This window comes from Limanda limanda, chromosome 15 (genome assembly GCF_963576545.1).
Source record: "Limanda limanda chromosome 15, fLimLim1.1, whole genome shotgun sequence".
Taxonomy (NCBI): Eukaryota; Metazoa; Chordata; class Actinopteri; order Pleuronectiformes; family Pleuronectidae; genus Limanda; species Limanda limanda.
Genome location: NC_083650.1, coordinates 25551098 through 25563868, shown reverse-complemented (window position 1 = coordinate 25563868; position 12771 = coordinate 25551098). Strand labels below are relative to the sequence as shown.

Below are 12771 nucleotides of genomic sequence, written 5' to 3'. Positions count from 1 at the left end.
CCTTCTGGAACCGCCCGGCTCTCCTTCTGGAACCGCCCGGCTCTCCTTCTGGAACCGGACGGCTCTCCTTCTGGAACCGGCCGGCTCTCCTTCTGGAACCGGCCGGCTCTCCTTCTGGAACCGTCCGGCTCTCGTTCTGGAACCGGCTGGCTCTCGTTCTGGAACCGGCCGGCTCTCCTTCTGGAACCGCCCGGCTCTCGTTCTGGAACCGGACGGCTCTCCTTCTGGAACCGGCCGGCTCTCCTTCTGGAACCGTCCGGCTCTCGTTCTGGAACCGGCTGGCTCTCGTTCTGGAACCGGCCGGCTCTCCTTCTGGAACCGCCCGGCTCTCGTTCTGGAACCGGACGGCTCTCCTTCTGGAACCGCCCGGCTCTCGTTCTGGAACCGGCTGGCTCTCCTTCTGGAACCGGCCGGCTCTCGTTCTGGAACCGCCCGGCTCTCCTTCTGGAACCGGCCGGCTCTCCTTCTGGAACCGCCCGGCTCTCCTTCTGGAACCGGCCGGCTCTCCTTCTGGAACCGCCCGGCTCTCGTTCTGGAACCAGCTGGCTCTCGTTCTGGAACCGGCCGGCTCTCCTTCTGGAACCGCCCGGCTCTCGTTCTGGAACCGCCCGGCTCTCGTTCTGGAACCGGACGGCTCTCCTGCTCTCCTTCTGGAACCGGCCGGCTCTCCTTCTGGAACCGGACGGCTCTCCTTCTGGAACCGCCCGGCTCTCCTTCTGGAACCGCCCGGCTCTCCTTCTGGAACCGGACGGCTCTCCTTCTGGAACCGGCCGGCTCTCCTTCTGGAACCGGCCGGCTCTCCTTCTGGAACCGCCCGGCTCTCGTTCTGGAACCGGCTGGCTCTCGTTCTGGAACCGGCCGGCTCTCCTTCTGGAACCGCCCGGCTCTCGTTCTGGAACCGGACGGCTCTCCTTCTGGAACCGCCCGGCTCTCGTTCTGGAACCGGCTGGCTCTCCTTCTGGAACCGGCCGGCTCTCCTTCTGGAACCGGCCGGCTCTCGTTCTGGAACCGGCTGGCTCTCCTTCTGGAACCGGCCGGCTCTCCTTCTGGAACCGCCCGGCTCTCCTTCTGGAACCGGCCGGCTCTCCTTCTGGAACCGCCCGGCTCTCGTTCTGGAACCGGCTGGCTCTCGTTCTGGAACCGGCCGGCTCTCCTTCTGGAACCGCCCGGCTCTCGTTCTGGAACCGCCCGGCTCTCGTTCTGGAACCGGACGGCTCTCCTGCTCTCGTTCTGGAACCGGCTGGCTCTCGTTCTGGAACCGGCCAGCTCTCCTTCTGGAACCGCCCGGCTCTCGTTCTGGAACCGCCCGGCTCTCGTTCTGGAACCGCCCGGCTCTCCTTCTGGAACCGGCTGGCTCTCCTTCTGGAACCGCCCGGCTCTCGTTCGGCCAGCTCTCCTTCTGGAACCGCCCGGCTCTCCTTCTGGAACCGGCTGGCTCTCCTTCTGGAACCGCCCGGCTCTCGTTCTGGAACCGGCCGGCTCTCGTTCTGGAACCGGCTGGCTCTCGTTCTGGAATCGGCCGGCTCTCCTGCTCTCCTTCTGGAACCGCCCGGCTCTCGTTCTGGAACCGGCCGGCTCTCGTTCTGGAACCGGCTGGCTCTCGTTCTGGAACCGGCCGGCTCTCCTGCTCTCCTTCTGGAACCGCCCGGCTCTCGTTCTGGAACCGCCCGGCTCTCCTTCTGGAACCGGCCGGCTCTCCTTCTGGAACCGGCCGGCTCTCCTTCTGGAACCGGCCGGCTCTCCTTCTGGAACCGCCCGGCTCTCGTTCTGGAACCGGCTGGCTCTCCTTCTGGAACCGGCCGGCTCTCCTTCTGGAACCGGCCGGCTCTCGTTCTGGAACCGGCTGGCTCTCCTTCTGGAACCGGCCGGCTCTCCTTCTGGAACCGCCCGGCTCTCCTTCTGGAACCGGCCGGCTCTCCTTCTGGAACCGGCCGGCTCTCGTTCTGGAACCGGCTGGCTCTCGTTCTGGAACCGGCTGGCTCTCGTTCTGGAACCGCCCGGCTCTCGTTCTGGAACCGCCCGGCTCTCGTTCTGGAACCGGACGGCTCTCCTGCTCTCCTTCTGGAACCGCCCGGCTCTCCTTCTGGAACCGGCCGGCTCTCCTTCTGGAACCGCCCGGCTCTCGTTCTGGAACCGGCCGGCTCTCGTTCTGGAACCGGCTGGCTCTCGTTCTGGAACCGGCCGGCTCTCCTTCTGGAACCGCCCGGCTCTCGTTCTGGAACCGCCCGGCTCTCGTTCTGGAACCGGACGGCTCTCCTGCTCTCCTTCTGGAACCGCCCGGCTCTCCTTCTGGAACCGGCTGGCTCTCCTTCTGGAACCGCCCGGCTCTCCTTCTGGAACCGCCCGGCTCTCGTTCTGGAACCGGCCGGCTCTCGTTCTGGAACCGGCTGGCTCTCGTTCTGGAACCGGCCGGCTCTCCTGCTCTCCTTCTGGAACCGCCCGGCTCTCGTTCTGGAACCGGCCGGCTCTCGTTCTGGAACCGGCCGGCTCTCGTTCTGGAACCGGCCGGCTCTCGTTCTGGAACCGGCCGGCTCTCGTTCTGGAACCGGCCGGCTCTCGTTCTGGAACCGGCCGGCTCTCGTTCTGGAACCGGCCGGCTCTCCTGCTCTCCTTCTGGAACCGCCCGGCTCTCGTTCTGGAACCGGCCGGCTCTCGTTCTGGAACCGGCCGGCTCTCCTGCTCTCCTTCTGGAACCGCCCGGCTCTCGTTCTGGAACCGCCCGGCTCTCGTTCTGGAACCGGCCGGCTCTCGTTCTGGAACCGGCCGGCTCTCGTTCTGGAACCGGCCGGCTCTCGTTCTGGAACCGGCCGGCTCTCGTTCTGGAACCGGCTGGCTCTCCTTCTGGAACCGGCCGGCTCTCCTTCTGGAACCGGCCGGCTCTCGTTCTGGAACCGGCTGGCTCTCCTTCTGGAACCGGCCGGCTCTCCTTCTGGAACCGCCCGGCTCTCCTTCTGGAACCGGCCGGCTCTCCTTCTGGAACCGCCCGGCTCTCGTTCTGGAACCGGCTGGCTCTCGTTCTGGAACCGGCCGGCTCTCCTTCTGGAACCGCCCGGCTCTCGTTCTGGAACCGCCCGGCTCTCGTTCTGGAACCGGACGGCTCTCCTGCTCTCCTTCTGGAACCGCCCGGCTCTCCTTCTGGAACCGGCCAGCTCTCCTTCTGGAACCGCCCGGCTCTCGTTCTGGAACCGCCCGGCTCTCGTTCTGGAACCGCCCGGCTCTCCTTCTGGAACCGGCTGGCTCTCCTTCTGGAACCGCCCGGCTCTCGTTCGGCCAGCTCTCCTTCTGGAACCGCCCGGCTCTCCTTCTGGAACCGGCTGGCTCTCCTTCTGGAACCGCCCGGCTCTCGTTCTGGAACCGGCCGGCTCTCGTTCTGGAACCGGCTGGCTCTCGTTCTGGAACCGGCCGGCTCTCCTGCTCTCCTTCTGGAACCGCCCGGCTCTCGTTCTGGAACCGGCCGGCTCTCGTTCTGGAACCGGCTGGCTCTCGTTCTGGAACCGGCCGGCTCTCCTGCTCTCCTTCTGGAACCGCCCGGCTCTCGTTCTGGAACCGCCCGGCTCTCCTTCTGGAACCGGCCGGCTCTCCTTCTGGAACCGGCCGGCTCTCCTTCTGGAACCGGCCGGCTCTCCTTCTGGAACCGCCCGGCTCTCGTTCTGGAACCGGCTGGCTCTCCTTCTGGAACCGGCCGGCTCTCCTTCTGGAACCGGCCGGCTCTCGTTCTGGAACCGGCTGGCTCTCCTTCTGGAACCGGCCGGCTCTCCTTCTGGAACCGCCCGGCTCTCCTTCTGGAACCGGCCGGCTCTCCTTCTAGAACCGGCTGGCTCTCGTTCTGGAACCGGCTGGCTCTCGTTCTGGAACCGCCCGGCTCTCGTTCTGGAACCGCCCGGCTCTCGTTCTGGAACCGCCCGGCTCTCGTTCTGGAACCGGACGGCTCTCCTGCTCTCCTTCTGGAACCGCCCGGCTCTCCTTCTGGAACCGGCCGGCTCTCCTTCTGGAACCGCCCGGCTCTCGTTCTGGAACCGGCCGGCTCTCGTTCTGGAACCGGCTGGCTCTCGTTCTGGAACCGGCCGGCTCTCCTTCTGGAACCGCCCGGCTCTCGTTCTGGAACCGCCCGGCTCTCGTTCTGGAACCGGACGGCTCTCCTGCTCTCCTTCTGGAACCGCCCGGCTCTCCTTCTGGAACCGGCTGGCTCTCCTTCTGGAACCGCCCGGCTCTCCTTCTGGAACCGCCCGGCTCTCGTTCTGGAACCGGCCGGCTCTCGTTCTGGAACCGGCTGGCTCTCGTTCTGGAACCGGCCGGCTCTCCTGCTCTCCTTCTGGAACCGCCCGGCTCTCGTTCTGGAACCGGCCGGCTCTCGTTCTGGAACCGGCCGGCTCTCGTTCTGGAACCGGCCGGCTCTCGTTCTGGAACCGGCCGGCTCTCGTTCTGGAACCGGCCGGCTCTCGTTCTGGAACCGGCCGGCTCTCCTGCTCTCCTTCTGGAACCGCCCGGCTCTCGTTCTGGAACCGGCCGGCTCTCGTTCTGGAACCGCCCGGCTCTCGTTCTGGAACCGGCCGGCTCTCGTTCTGGAACCGGCCGGCTCTCGTTCTGGAACCGGCCGGCTCTCGTTCTGGAACCGCCCGGCTCCCTCACCGACAGTTCAGATAGGATTTGTATTGATTTGTCTCTTTCTCTTGGCGGAGCCGGGGAGCTGCAGCACTCTTTCTTTTGCAGTCCTGCTTTGTCAGGGTTTGCCATAAGAGATAAAACACTAAGAATTGGCTCAATTCATTTCTCTGGAAACCGGCTCCATGGGTGTAAATGTAAAAACTGCAACAGCTGAAGTTACTCTTGTACTTTTACACTTTCTACATTGCAAAAGACTTTTAGGTCCATGAGACGTTTGGCCCTTCTTACAAGCACCTGAGGTCTGTCCACAGGTTTTCACTGACGATTAGTTTGGTGGACTGTTAGTGCCAAGCAGCTCTTCTACTGGTGAAATGTTCCCCACACCACCGGCTGCACCACAACCCGTAGAGCCGGATCCGTTCACCTCCGTGCTTCACGTGAGACGATGCACCTGCTTCCTCTCAAACCTTCTCTTGTGGATCTTTCTCCTTTTAACCTCAGCAGTTCACTGGTGCTTTGCAAATGTCCTGGTTTTTTTTGCTGAGGTAGCAGGAAAAGATTTCTTGTGGTGACTCTTCCATGAAGGTCATATTTGTGCAGGTGTGGCTGCACAGTGCACCCCCCCCTCCAGTGTCTGCCAATACTTCCTTTTCCAGTCCAAGTGGGTTTAGTACAAACCGTACCACGAGTCCTCTCCCTCTGGTCTTCAGGATCTCACTGTGACCTCCTGTCCACTGCCATGTCTGAGCCCTCGGCCAAATGTGGGTTCAGATCAATGGTATTGCTTTTATATACATTAGGCCTTTTGGCGACCAGTTCATCTTCTGATCACTTAACAACTAACAGTAAGAGATCTTTTCTAACGTTGGCATACCTCTGATTCTCACCAGTACACAGTACTTTTGTCAAGTTGACGGTGCTCGTGGCGTCGGATGGAGGCGGCAGAGGAAGACGACTGTCCTCCCTGGGGACACAGATCAGTTCATGACAAATCAATATCAGTGGCCTTGTTGTGTCCTCTTGAAACACTCCAGGCCACGGGGTATTTTTGGACTTTACGTCAGGGGCAAATGCTGCTACCCGTCCCTTGGTGACTTCTCTTTTTGTATTCAGGCTGACATGGTTACTGGAGGCTTGTTATCAACATTAATAAAAATAACATGATCAGACGGCACATTTGGCTGAACGTGTTGGATGAATTTCATATTTGAATCCCCTGAAACAGCATCAACATGTAAGCTGTCTCACATTTAAAGGGGAAGATTTTTCTTATGAGCTTTGGTTTGATACCAAGACAAACATCCATGAAAGTGAAGCTGAAGACCATCGTCCGTAGATCGGGTCAACGTGTATTTTTAAGCATCCATATATTTCTAATGTTTTTAAGACTTCTTTACAGTAATACACTTAGTGATGGTGACTGTTTCCTCTGGTGAGACCTGTGTGTGTGTGTGTGTGTGTTTGTGTGTGTGTGGGGGGGGACAGCTGGGCAGCCATGGTCCAGGAATGCACGAATCCTCACTTCCTCCCTGTGTGATTGTGTGTGTGTGTTCGTGTCCTATTGTTTCCCACATGCTCCAGCAGAGGAAGACGATGGAGCAGAGCGCTGCGGCACAACACACACACTAACCAGATGATTGTACCGTCACACACACACACACACACACACACACACACACACACACACACACACACACGGACAGATGGCGGTGCAGTGGCAGTAGAATCTGCGGGCCCACAATCATCCTGTTTTCCTTCCAGTTGTGTTCTGTCCGAGGTGGACACGCAGTCCTGGTCCTGTAGTCAGGATCCAGAGATCCTCGCTGGCCTGGACTCAAGAGGGGACATTGAGTCCTGGTCCTGGTCCTGGTCCTGGCACCCAGGGCTCCTGTCTGACAAGTACAAGTAATGTGCTGTGCAGGGTTTTGTGTGTGTTCCTTTGGTGCAGTGACATATTGATAACTAGTTAGTGACACACTGTACTGGCATGGGACAAAACCAGATGTACCAGTGACAACAAACTTCTGAAGCAACTTTACATCAAGTCACAGGCCTTCCATTGTGTAGTTAACTAAACACCATTCCTTTTTAAAAGTGCAGAAAAGTTTGAATGTTCTAAAATGTTAATGTTAATTTTGAGTATTTTAAGTTCATTAGTCTGATGTCCCAGCCGACTTGTTTATCTCCTGCTCTGAGCACTTAGTGTGTTTAACAATGTCAACACATGACTGGTGCGGAGTGGTTCACATTATTTTGAGCCAGGGTGTGACCAGCTATTTAAAGCACCATGTTAATAAAGTAGGTTGACACATCCTGTCGCTTGCATTTGCTTCGGTACGAAATATAATTAACAAAACATGTGCAATAGGCTGATGTTGCTTTGGAAAATGTCTTGTGTACAGACGGTGCTGGTATGTGTGTTCTCTGCATGCTGGGTCAACACAAAAGAAATAATGGTGTCAAGGAGTCTGTGGCCTTCCCCCGCAGACACACACACAGACACACACATATTTACAGCATTGTGCTTCTGCTCAGCAGGTTTAACACTCAGTTACAGAAGCTGCTGCTGTCAATCACCTCACTCAACATATCCAAATAAATGATTTACTCTACAAGGAACATTTAAACTCCCATTAAAGCTCCCGGTCACATTAATACCTTTAACATGCACCTGTTCATATTTTAAACTTGTTTGCATGAGGCTGACATTCGAAAGTAAACTCAACACAATCTGTTCCCACACTTAGACCAGATACCTTTAAGATATTTGTCATTCCACTGTTTCTCCTGCTCTGTAATGGTTTAGCTGTGAACACCGTTCTTACACACATTGAATCCTGCTCTTTTAACTCCGTTCTTATAGTTACAGGATGTTTGTTGGTTGCACGCTGTGATAGAGAGCAAGTGTTGATCCCTCTCTTCCTAGAAAGGATTGATAAGATGATAAATTAAAGAAGAGCTAGTTCCTTGTCTTGATTTGACCGAGGGCCCCGGCAGCATGTGGACTCTTCAGGTTGTGAATGGATCCGTTTGCTTCTTGAGCCCAATCGGGAAAAAAAGCTGCATTCTCTTGTTAAGTAAGAAGCTGGTCGTGGTTCAATGCTTTGATTTCCTCAAAGGTCAGAGGAGTGTGGCTGTGTCTGGAAAGTCACCTGTTTGCAGCCTCAGATCTCCTGGAAAGATCCCATGAAAAGCAGTGAACAGCCGAGCTCTGTTGCAGCCGAGGCCCCGGGCGACGCCCTCACACCCAGGTCCAGCACCAGGCCCGGGTCCCTGGGCTGCTGGACCTGTGTGTTTCACAGGTCCAGGTCCAGCACCAGGCCCGGGTCCCTGGGCTGCTGGACCTGGACCTGTGTGCTTCACAGGTCCAGGTCCAGCACCAGGCCCGGGTCCCTGGGCTGCTGGACCTGGACCTGTGTGTTTCAAAGGTCCAGCACCAGGCCCGGGTCCCTGGGCTGCTGGACCTGGACCTGTGTGTTTCACAGGTCCAGCACCAGGCCTGGGTCCCTGGGCTGCTGGACCTGGACCTGTGTGTTTCACAGGGTCAACCCATTAGTGAGGGTTCTAACATGTCAAGAGACTGATTGACGATGAGATATGTTGTGTGGGTGTGTGGGTGTGTGTTGGTTCAGTCCTGGAACTTACTGGGCCAAACCATTGTGAGGTGAATGAAGGAGAGATTCAAGATTTCTATAACTTAAAACTCATTCTTTTGCATCTTTTAATTCGCGCAGGTACTTTCCATACATGATGTTAGTCAAAGGGATATTATTCTTTTTTCCAGTGATGGGTTGAGAGAGCAGCTCTAGGCACCCGCCCTCATTCTAATTAATACAAATACAAAGGCACTCTTTCAATATCATTACATTTACTCTGTATAATAAAGTCAAATTAAGTTGAATTATAGTGTACTAACATTCAAATCAGTACAGTAAATGTTAACATAATCTGGTGATATTTGCTGACTCACACCACTAGTATGACCATCACCAAGACAACCCCCACACTAGCATGACCTCTGACCTTTTGGGAGTTGGCTCATCACACCAGGAGTAGAATCACACACTGAATGGTGTCAGGTGGATTAACTGTAAAGTCAGAGCTGCTATGAAAACCACAATAATTCAGTTTGAGTGAAATAAAATGGAAAACATCCTTAAAATGAAATCACATTATCTACATGTGTATTTATTTCTCTATTGTTTCAGTTGTGAATAGTTCCTGAGCGCCTGCAGCTGAGTGGGATGATTATTATGCTGAGCAGCTTCTGCTGAGGTCACTTGTTTGTTGTCATGGTCAGAGAGAGTAGAGAGTGAAATGCTACACTGATCCTCCACTGGGCTGACCATATGCTGAGTGCATCACACACACACACACACACAGACAGAGACACACACACACACACACACACACACACTGCCTGATGGAGGTGTTAATGTCAGCTAAGTTTCTCCCTTACCTCTGCTGATCTGCCAGCACTGTTCACTGAAGCAACTCTCTCCTCTGACTGTTTCTCACTTTGTGTGCATTTCTTTATTAATCAGCCACTTTTGTTGTTATGTCAAATTACGTAAGTTCTGCCGAGTGTCAAACACTGTTAAGCAGTGCTGGGTTTTGAGACTTCGGGCCCTTTGTCACAGACGTCTGAAAGTGAAGGAAAACGTGGATTTTGCGTCTCCTTGTAATTGATTTTTTCATAATTTCAACTGCAAACACTTCTCCTAGTTGTTATTGTTGTTGTTGTTAACCTCTCTGGGTTGTTTTGTGTCTGTGTGGTTGCTGTGTGTTGACCTGTAGTCATCTGATTGACCTCCCAATGAGAAAGTTCAACAGTCCCTTCATAGAGAGGCTCTGGACCCCTTGACCCTTGACCTCTTGGGCCCTGACGACCTATTGAGTGAGACTACGCTGTAAAGATTGTTGTTTTTTAGGCCTCAGGGACGAGTAACTTAAATCATCATTTTGACTATTGTAAGTTACTGAAAAATGTGTCACTTGTGTTGAGCCAGGTGAAGTTTGTGTACAGTCCTCATGGTGGTCTCTGATTGGTCCACGTGATCACAGGGTCCCTTGTTACTGGGCTGGTTCCACTGGTCTTCTTCTCACGCCCGTCTCTCATTTATGACTTTTTAATGTGCATGAATGCATGAGCCTGCCGAGGTAATGGTTTTCAGAGAGGAACCCAGGCTGTTGCTCCAGGGCTCTTCAGTGCAGCAGGCGTTTCGGGCGACTGGTGTTCAAACCCCCCTGCCCCCCACCCTGCCCCCCCCCCAGTGACAGCAGATGGCATGCCTCAGCCCTTCAGTCAGTCAGTCAGGCTGTGTGCTGTAACCAGTAACATCGTCTCTGAGCTCCATGACTCATCTCTGGTCTGTCTGCTGACTGAAGACGCTCTGTCTCGGCCTCGCTCGTCCCCTCGTCTCTTTGCGTCTCTTTGTATCTCGTTGTCCCCCCCCCCCCCACGTCATGGCTTTGTTTTGGAGGGGCCTGGTGTCCCTGTCCTTCCTCCTCGGCCTCTGCTCGTCTTCACTTGAGAGGAAACTCTCTATACATAGTGGGTTTTTTCATGTAGTTGTCCCTGAGTTTACGTTATATATCGTCTCCTCGGTGCTGTTGTGTTGACAGTCCTCTGCCGTCTTGTTTTGGAAGTCGGTTTCTGTTTGTGACACTAACTTCCTTCACTTTAATGGTGGTCACTGCTTTTGCTGACTCTGCAGTTCACATCACGCATCGCTGAACTGATCCTGAATTATTTCTACCTCGAAGCTTCTCTCGTATCCTCAGCGGGACAGGTTCAGGTCCAACCTGGCTCTCTGCTTAGTGACTCTCTCTCTCTCTCTCTCTCTCTCTCTCTCTCTCTCTCTCTCTCTCTCTCTGTCTCTGTCTCTGTCTCTGTCTCTGTCTCTGTTTCACACATACTGTCCTGCTAATGAAGGGGAAACGCTCGGAGAGATTTCTTTAATATCTTCTCACCTCAAGTCATTTTCTGGAATTCATTAACCTCATAAGAAACTGTTGAAGACACTTATTTATTTACTCAATATAAGAAATTAACTCTGTGTTTAAATCTAATAGCATAAAACAAATGAGAATTTGAAACGCTCGCTATGAAAATCTATACGTTTTCGATTTTGAAAATGGAAAAGTTCTCCAGTGATAGAGGTTTGATGAATGAAGTGACCAGATAACATGTCTGTAAGCGAGTTGGGTAAATATGGGAGCAAGGCCACAGCAAGGATCAGGGTATGGGGGGGGTGGGGGGTGGGGGGGAGTTTCTGTCCGACTAGAGGGAGTGAAACCAAACAACTACTGTGGAAGAAACTCAAAAGATATTGAAGCTGCTGCTTTGCCTCTGGTGTTGAAATTCACAGTTTTATCAGTTAACTTCAAAAAGCTTTTCTCTCTCTCTCTCTCTCTCTCTCTCGCTCACTGTTTCTCTGTCTCTCTCTCTCCTTGTGACACACTCTCCTTCCCATTTTCTCACACTGACTTATGTAATGTCACACAGTCGTACTTGCACATTCTTGGCCGTGCAGTACCGAGCCTCCTCTGAAAACCATGTCATGTTTTATTCATGTTGGTTTCATATAGAATTCAACTCGCGCCCCGACATGCACCGCTGCTGCTCAAAGTCAACACAGTCCACTATTAATAGAAATCCAGCCTCTGGATCACAGAGACACACTTTTACACAAATGTCGGCTTTTCAGGAATAAAGGCAAAGTGTTGATTTCCTGCTGTGGGCCGTACGTTCTCTCTCTCTGTCACCTCCTCGTTTGATATGTTGTGAACGAATTTGACTGTTTCTACTGCAAACAACATGTTGGGTCACATTTAGTTTTCTGGTTGCGTTTGTCACAGTCTGGCTTGTGAGGACATGAGACGAAACCGCCTTCAGCAGTGAAACAGAAATAACATTTATTCATAACAAAATACAACAGCCCAAGTGATAGAGATGCTGATGCAGAGTTTTAAAAATTCCAATAGGCCTCAAATACATCGGCAAGTACATTACAATGACTTTAATTAGTTTCTCATGTTCAGAAGTTGTGCATTTTATTTTCTAGTTCAGATCTAGTCATTCAGACAAGTCCTGATTACAGCTCCAGCTTCACTGCAGGGGTCCAAACACTAAACTACACGTTACTCCCCTTCCTGATGATTGTCAGGTAAACAGAATAAGTGTGAATGTGTCCCAGCTTGTATCTGATTGGAACAGTTCCCTGTGTGATGACTTCCTGTTGTGACGTCATTGGTCCAGGTCATTGTTCCTTTCTGCTTCTGCACCGAGGGCAGATGTAGGTTTTAAAAGGGAAACTCATATCAGGGCTCTATGCTGAAGTGTCATGAATAACTTTGACCAGAATGAGTTTTGGTTCAAAGCCTCACTCCCTTTCTCTCCTCTGCCCCCCCCTTCAGGCTCGCAATGTAAACACAGGGGAGCTGGCTGCTATCAAAGTCATCAAACTGGAACCGGGTGAGTGTTCTCGTCTCTTTTCTGTGGTCGTCTGGTTTTCTCTCCCTCCTCTCATCTCTTTTTCCGTTCGGCCTTTTTCCTTCATCAGGCTCTTTTTTCACCCTCCTACACGTATAGAGACTTTTCCTTCCATCACTTAACTCTCCGTCCCTTCATCTGTTTTCCATCTTCTGTTCCTGCTCATATTAATAATGAAAAGAAAACAAACAAAGCAGTGTAGGTCCCAGGAAGTATGGAACTTCCATCGAGCTGCTAGCAAATAATTAAGGTCTTTAAATGTGGGATTTAAAAAAGGAAAATATGTTGAAACCCGCTCGGCTGCTCTTCATCCTTTGGAACCGGCTGCTACGAGTCTGCCCGCCATCGTTTAGACTCACTAACACATACTTGTACTTCTCTCTTAGTGAGGACACTCATTGACACACAAATAAAGACCTTTACCTTAATCATCACAACTAAATCCCTTACCTAACCCTAGTTCTAACCCTAAAACCAAGTCTCAACCCTCAGAAAGTGAGGAGCAGCCAAAATGTCCTCACTCCGTAGGTTCTAGGCTCATAAATGTTCCTCACAAAGACACACACACACACACTGTGGATACACTTAATTCAATACAAATCCACTTCTCTGTTCTGTGGCTTTGTAAATAACCAGATCAAGCATAAAGATACCAGATTATGACTTTAATA

General features: G+C 53.2%; 1 protein-coding gene across 5 annotated transcripts in view; it reads left to right on the top strand.

The window, feature by feature from the left end:
* Positions 1-12771, top strand: part of map4k3a (mitogen-activated protein kinase kinase kinase kinase 3a) — a 45664-nt gene that overhangs the window by 4869 nt on the left and 28024 nt on the right. For all 5 annotated transcript variants that reach the window (XM_061086815.1, XM_061086812.1, XM_061086813.1 and 2 more), the window contains exon 2: positions 12025-12082. In XM_061086815.1, the coding sequence (XP_060942798.1) occupies positions 12025-12082 (58 nt within the window). The remainder of the gene's footprint in view (positions 1-12024; positions 12083-12771) is intronic.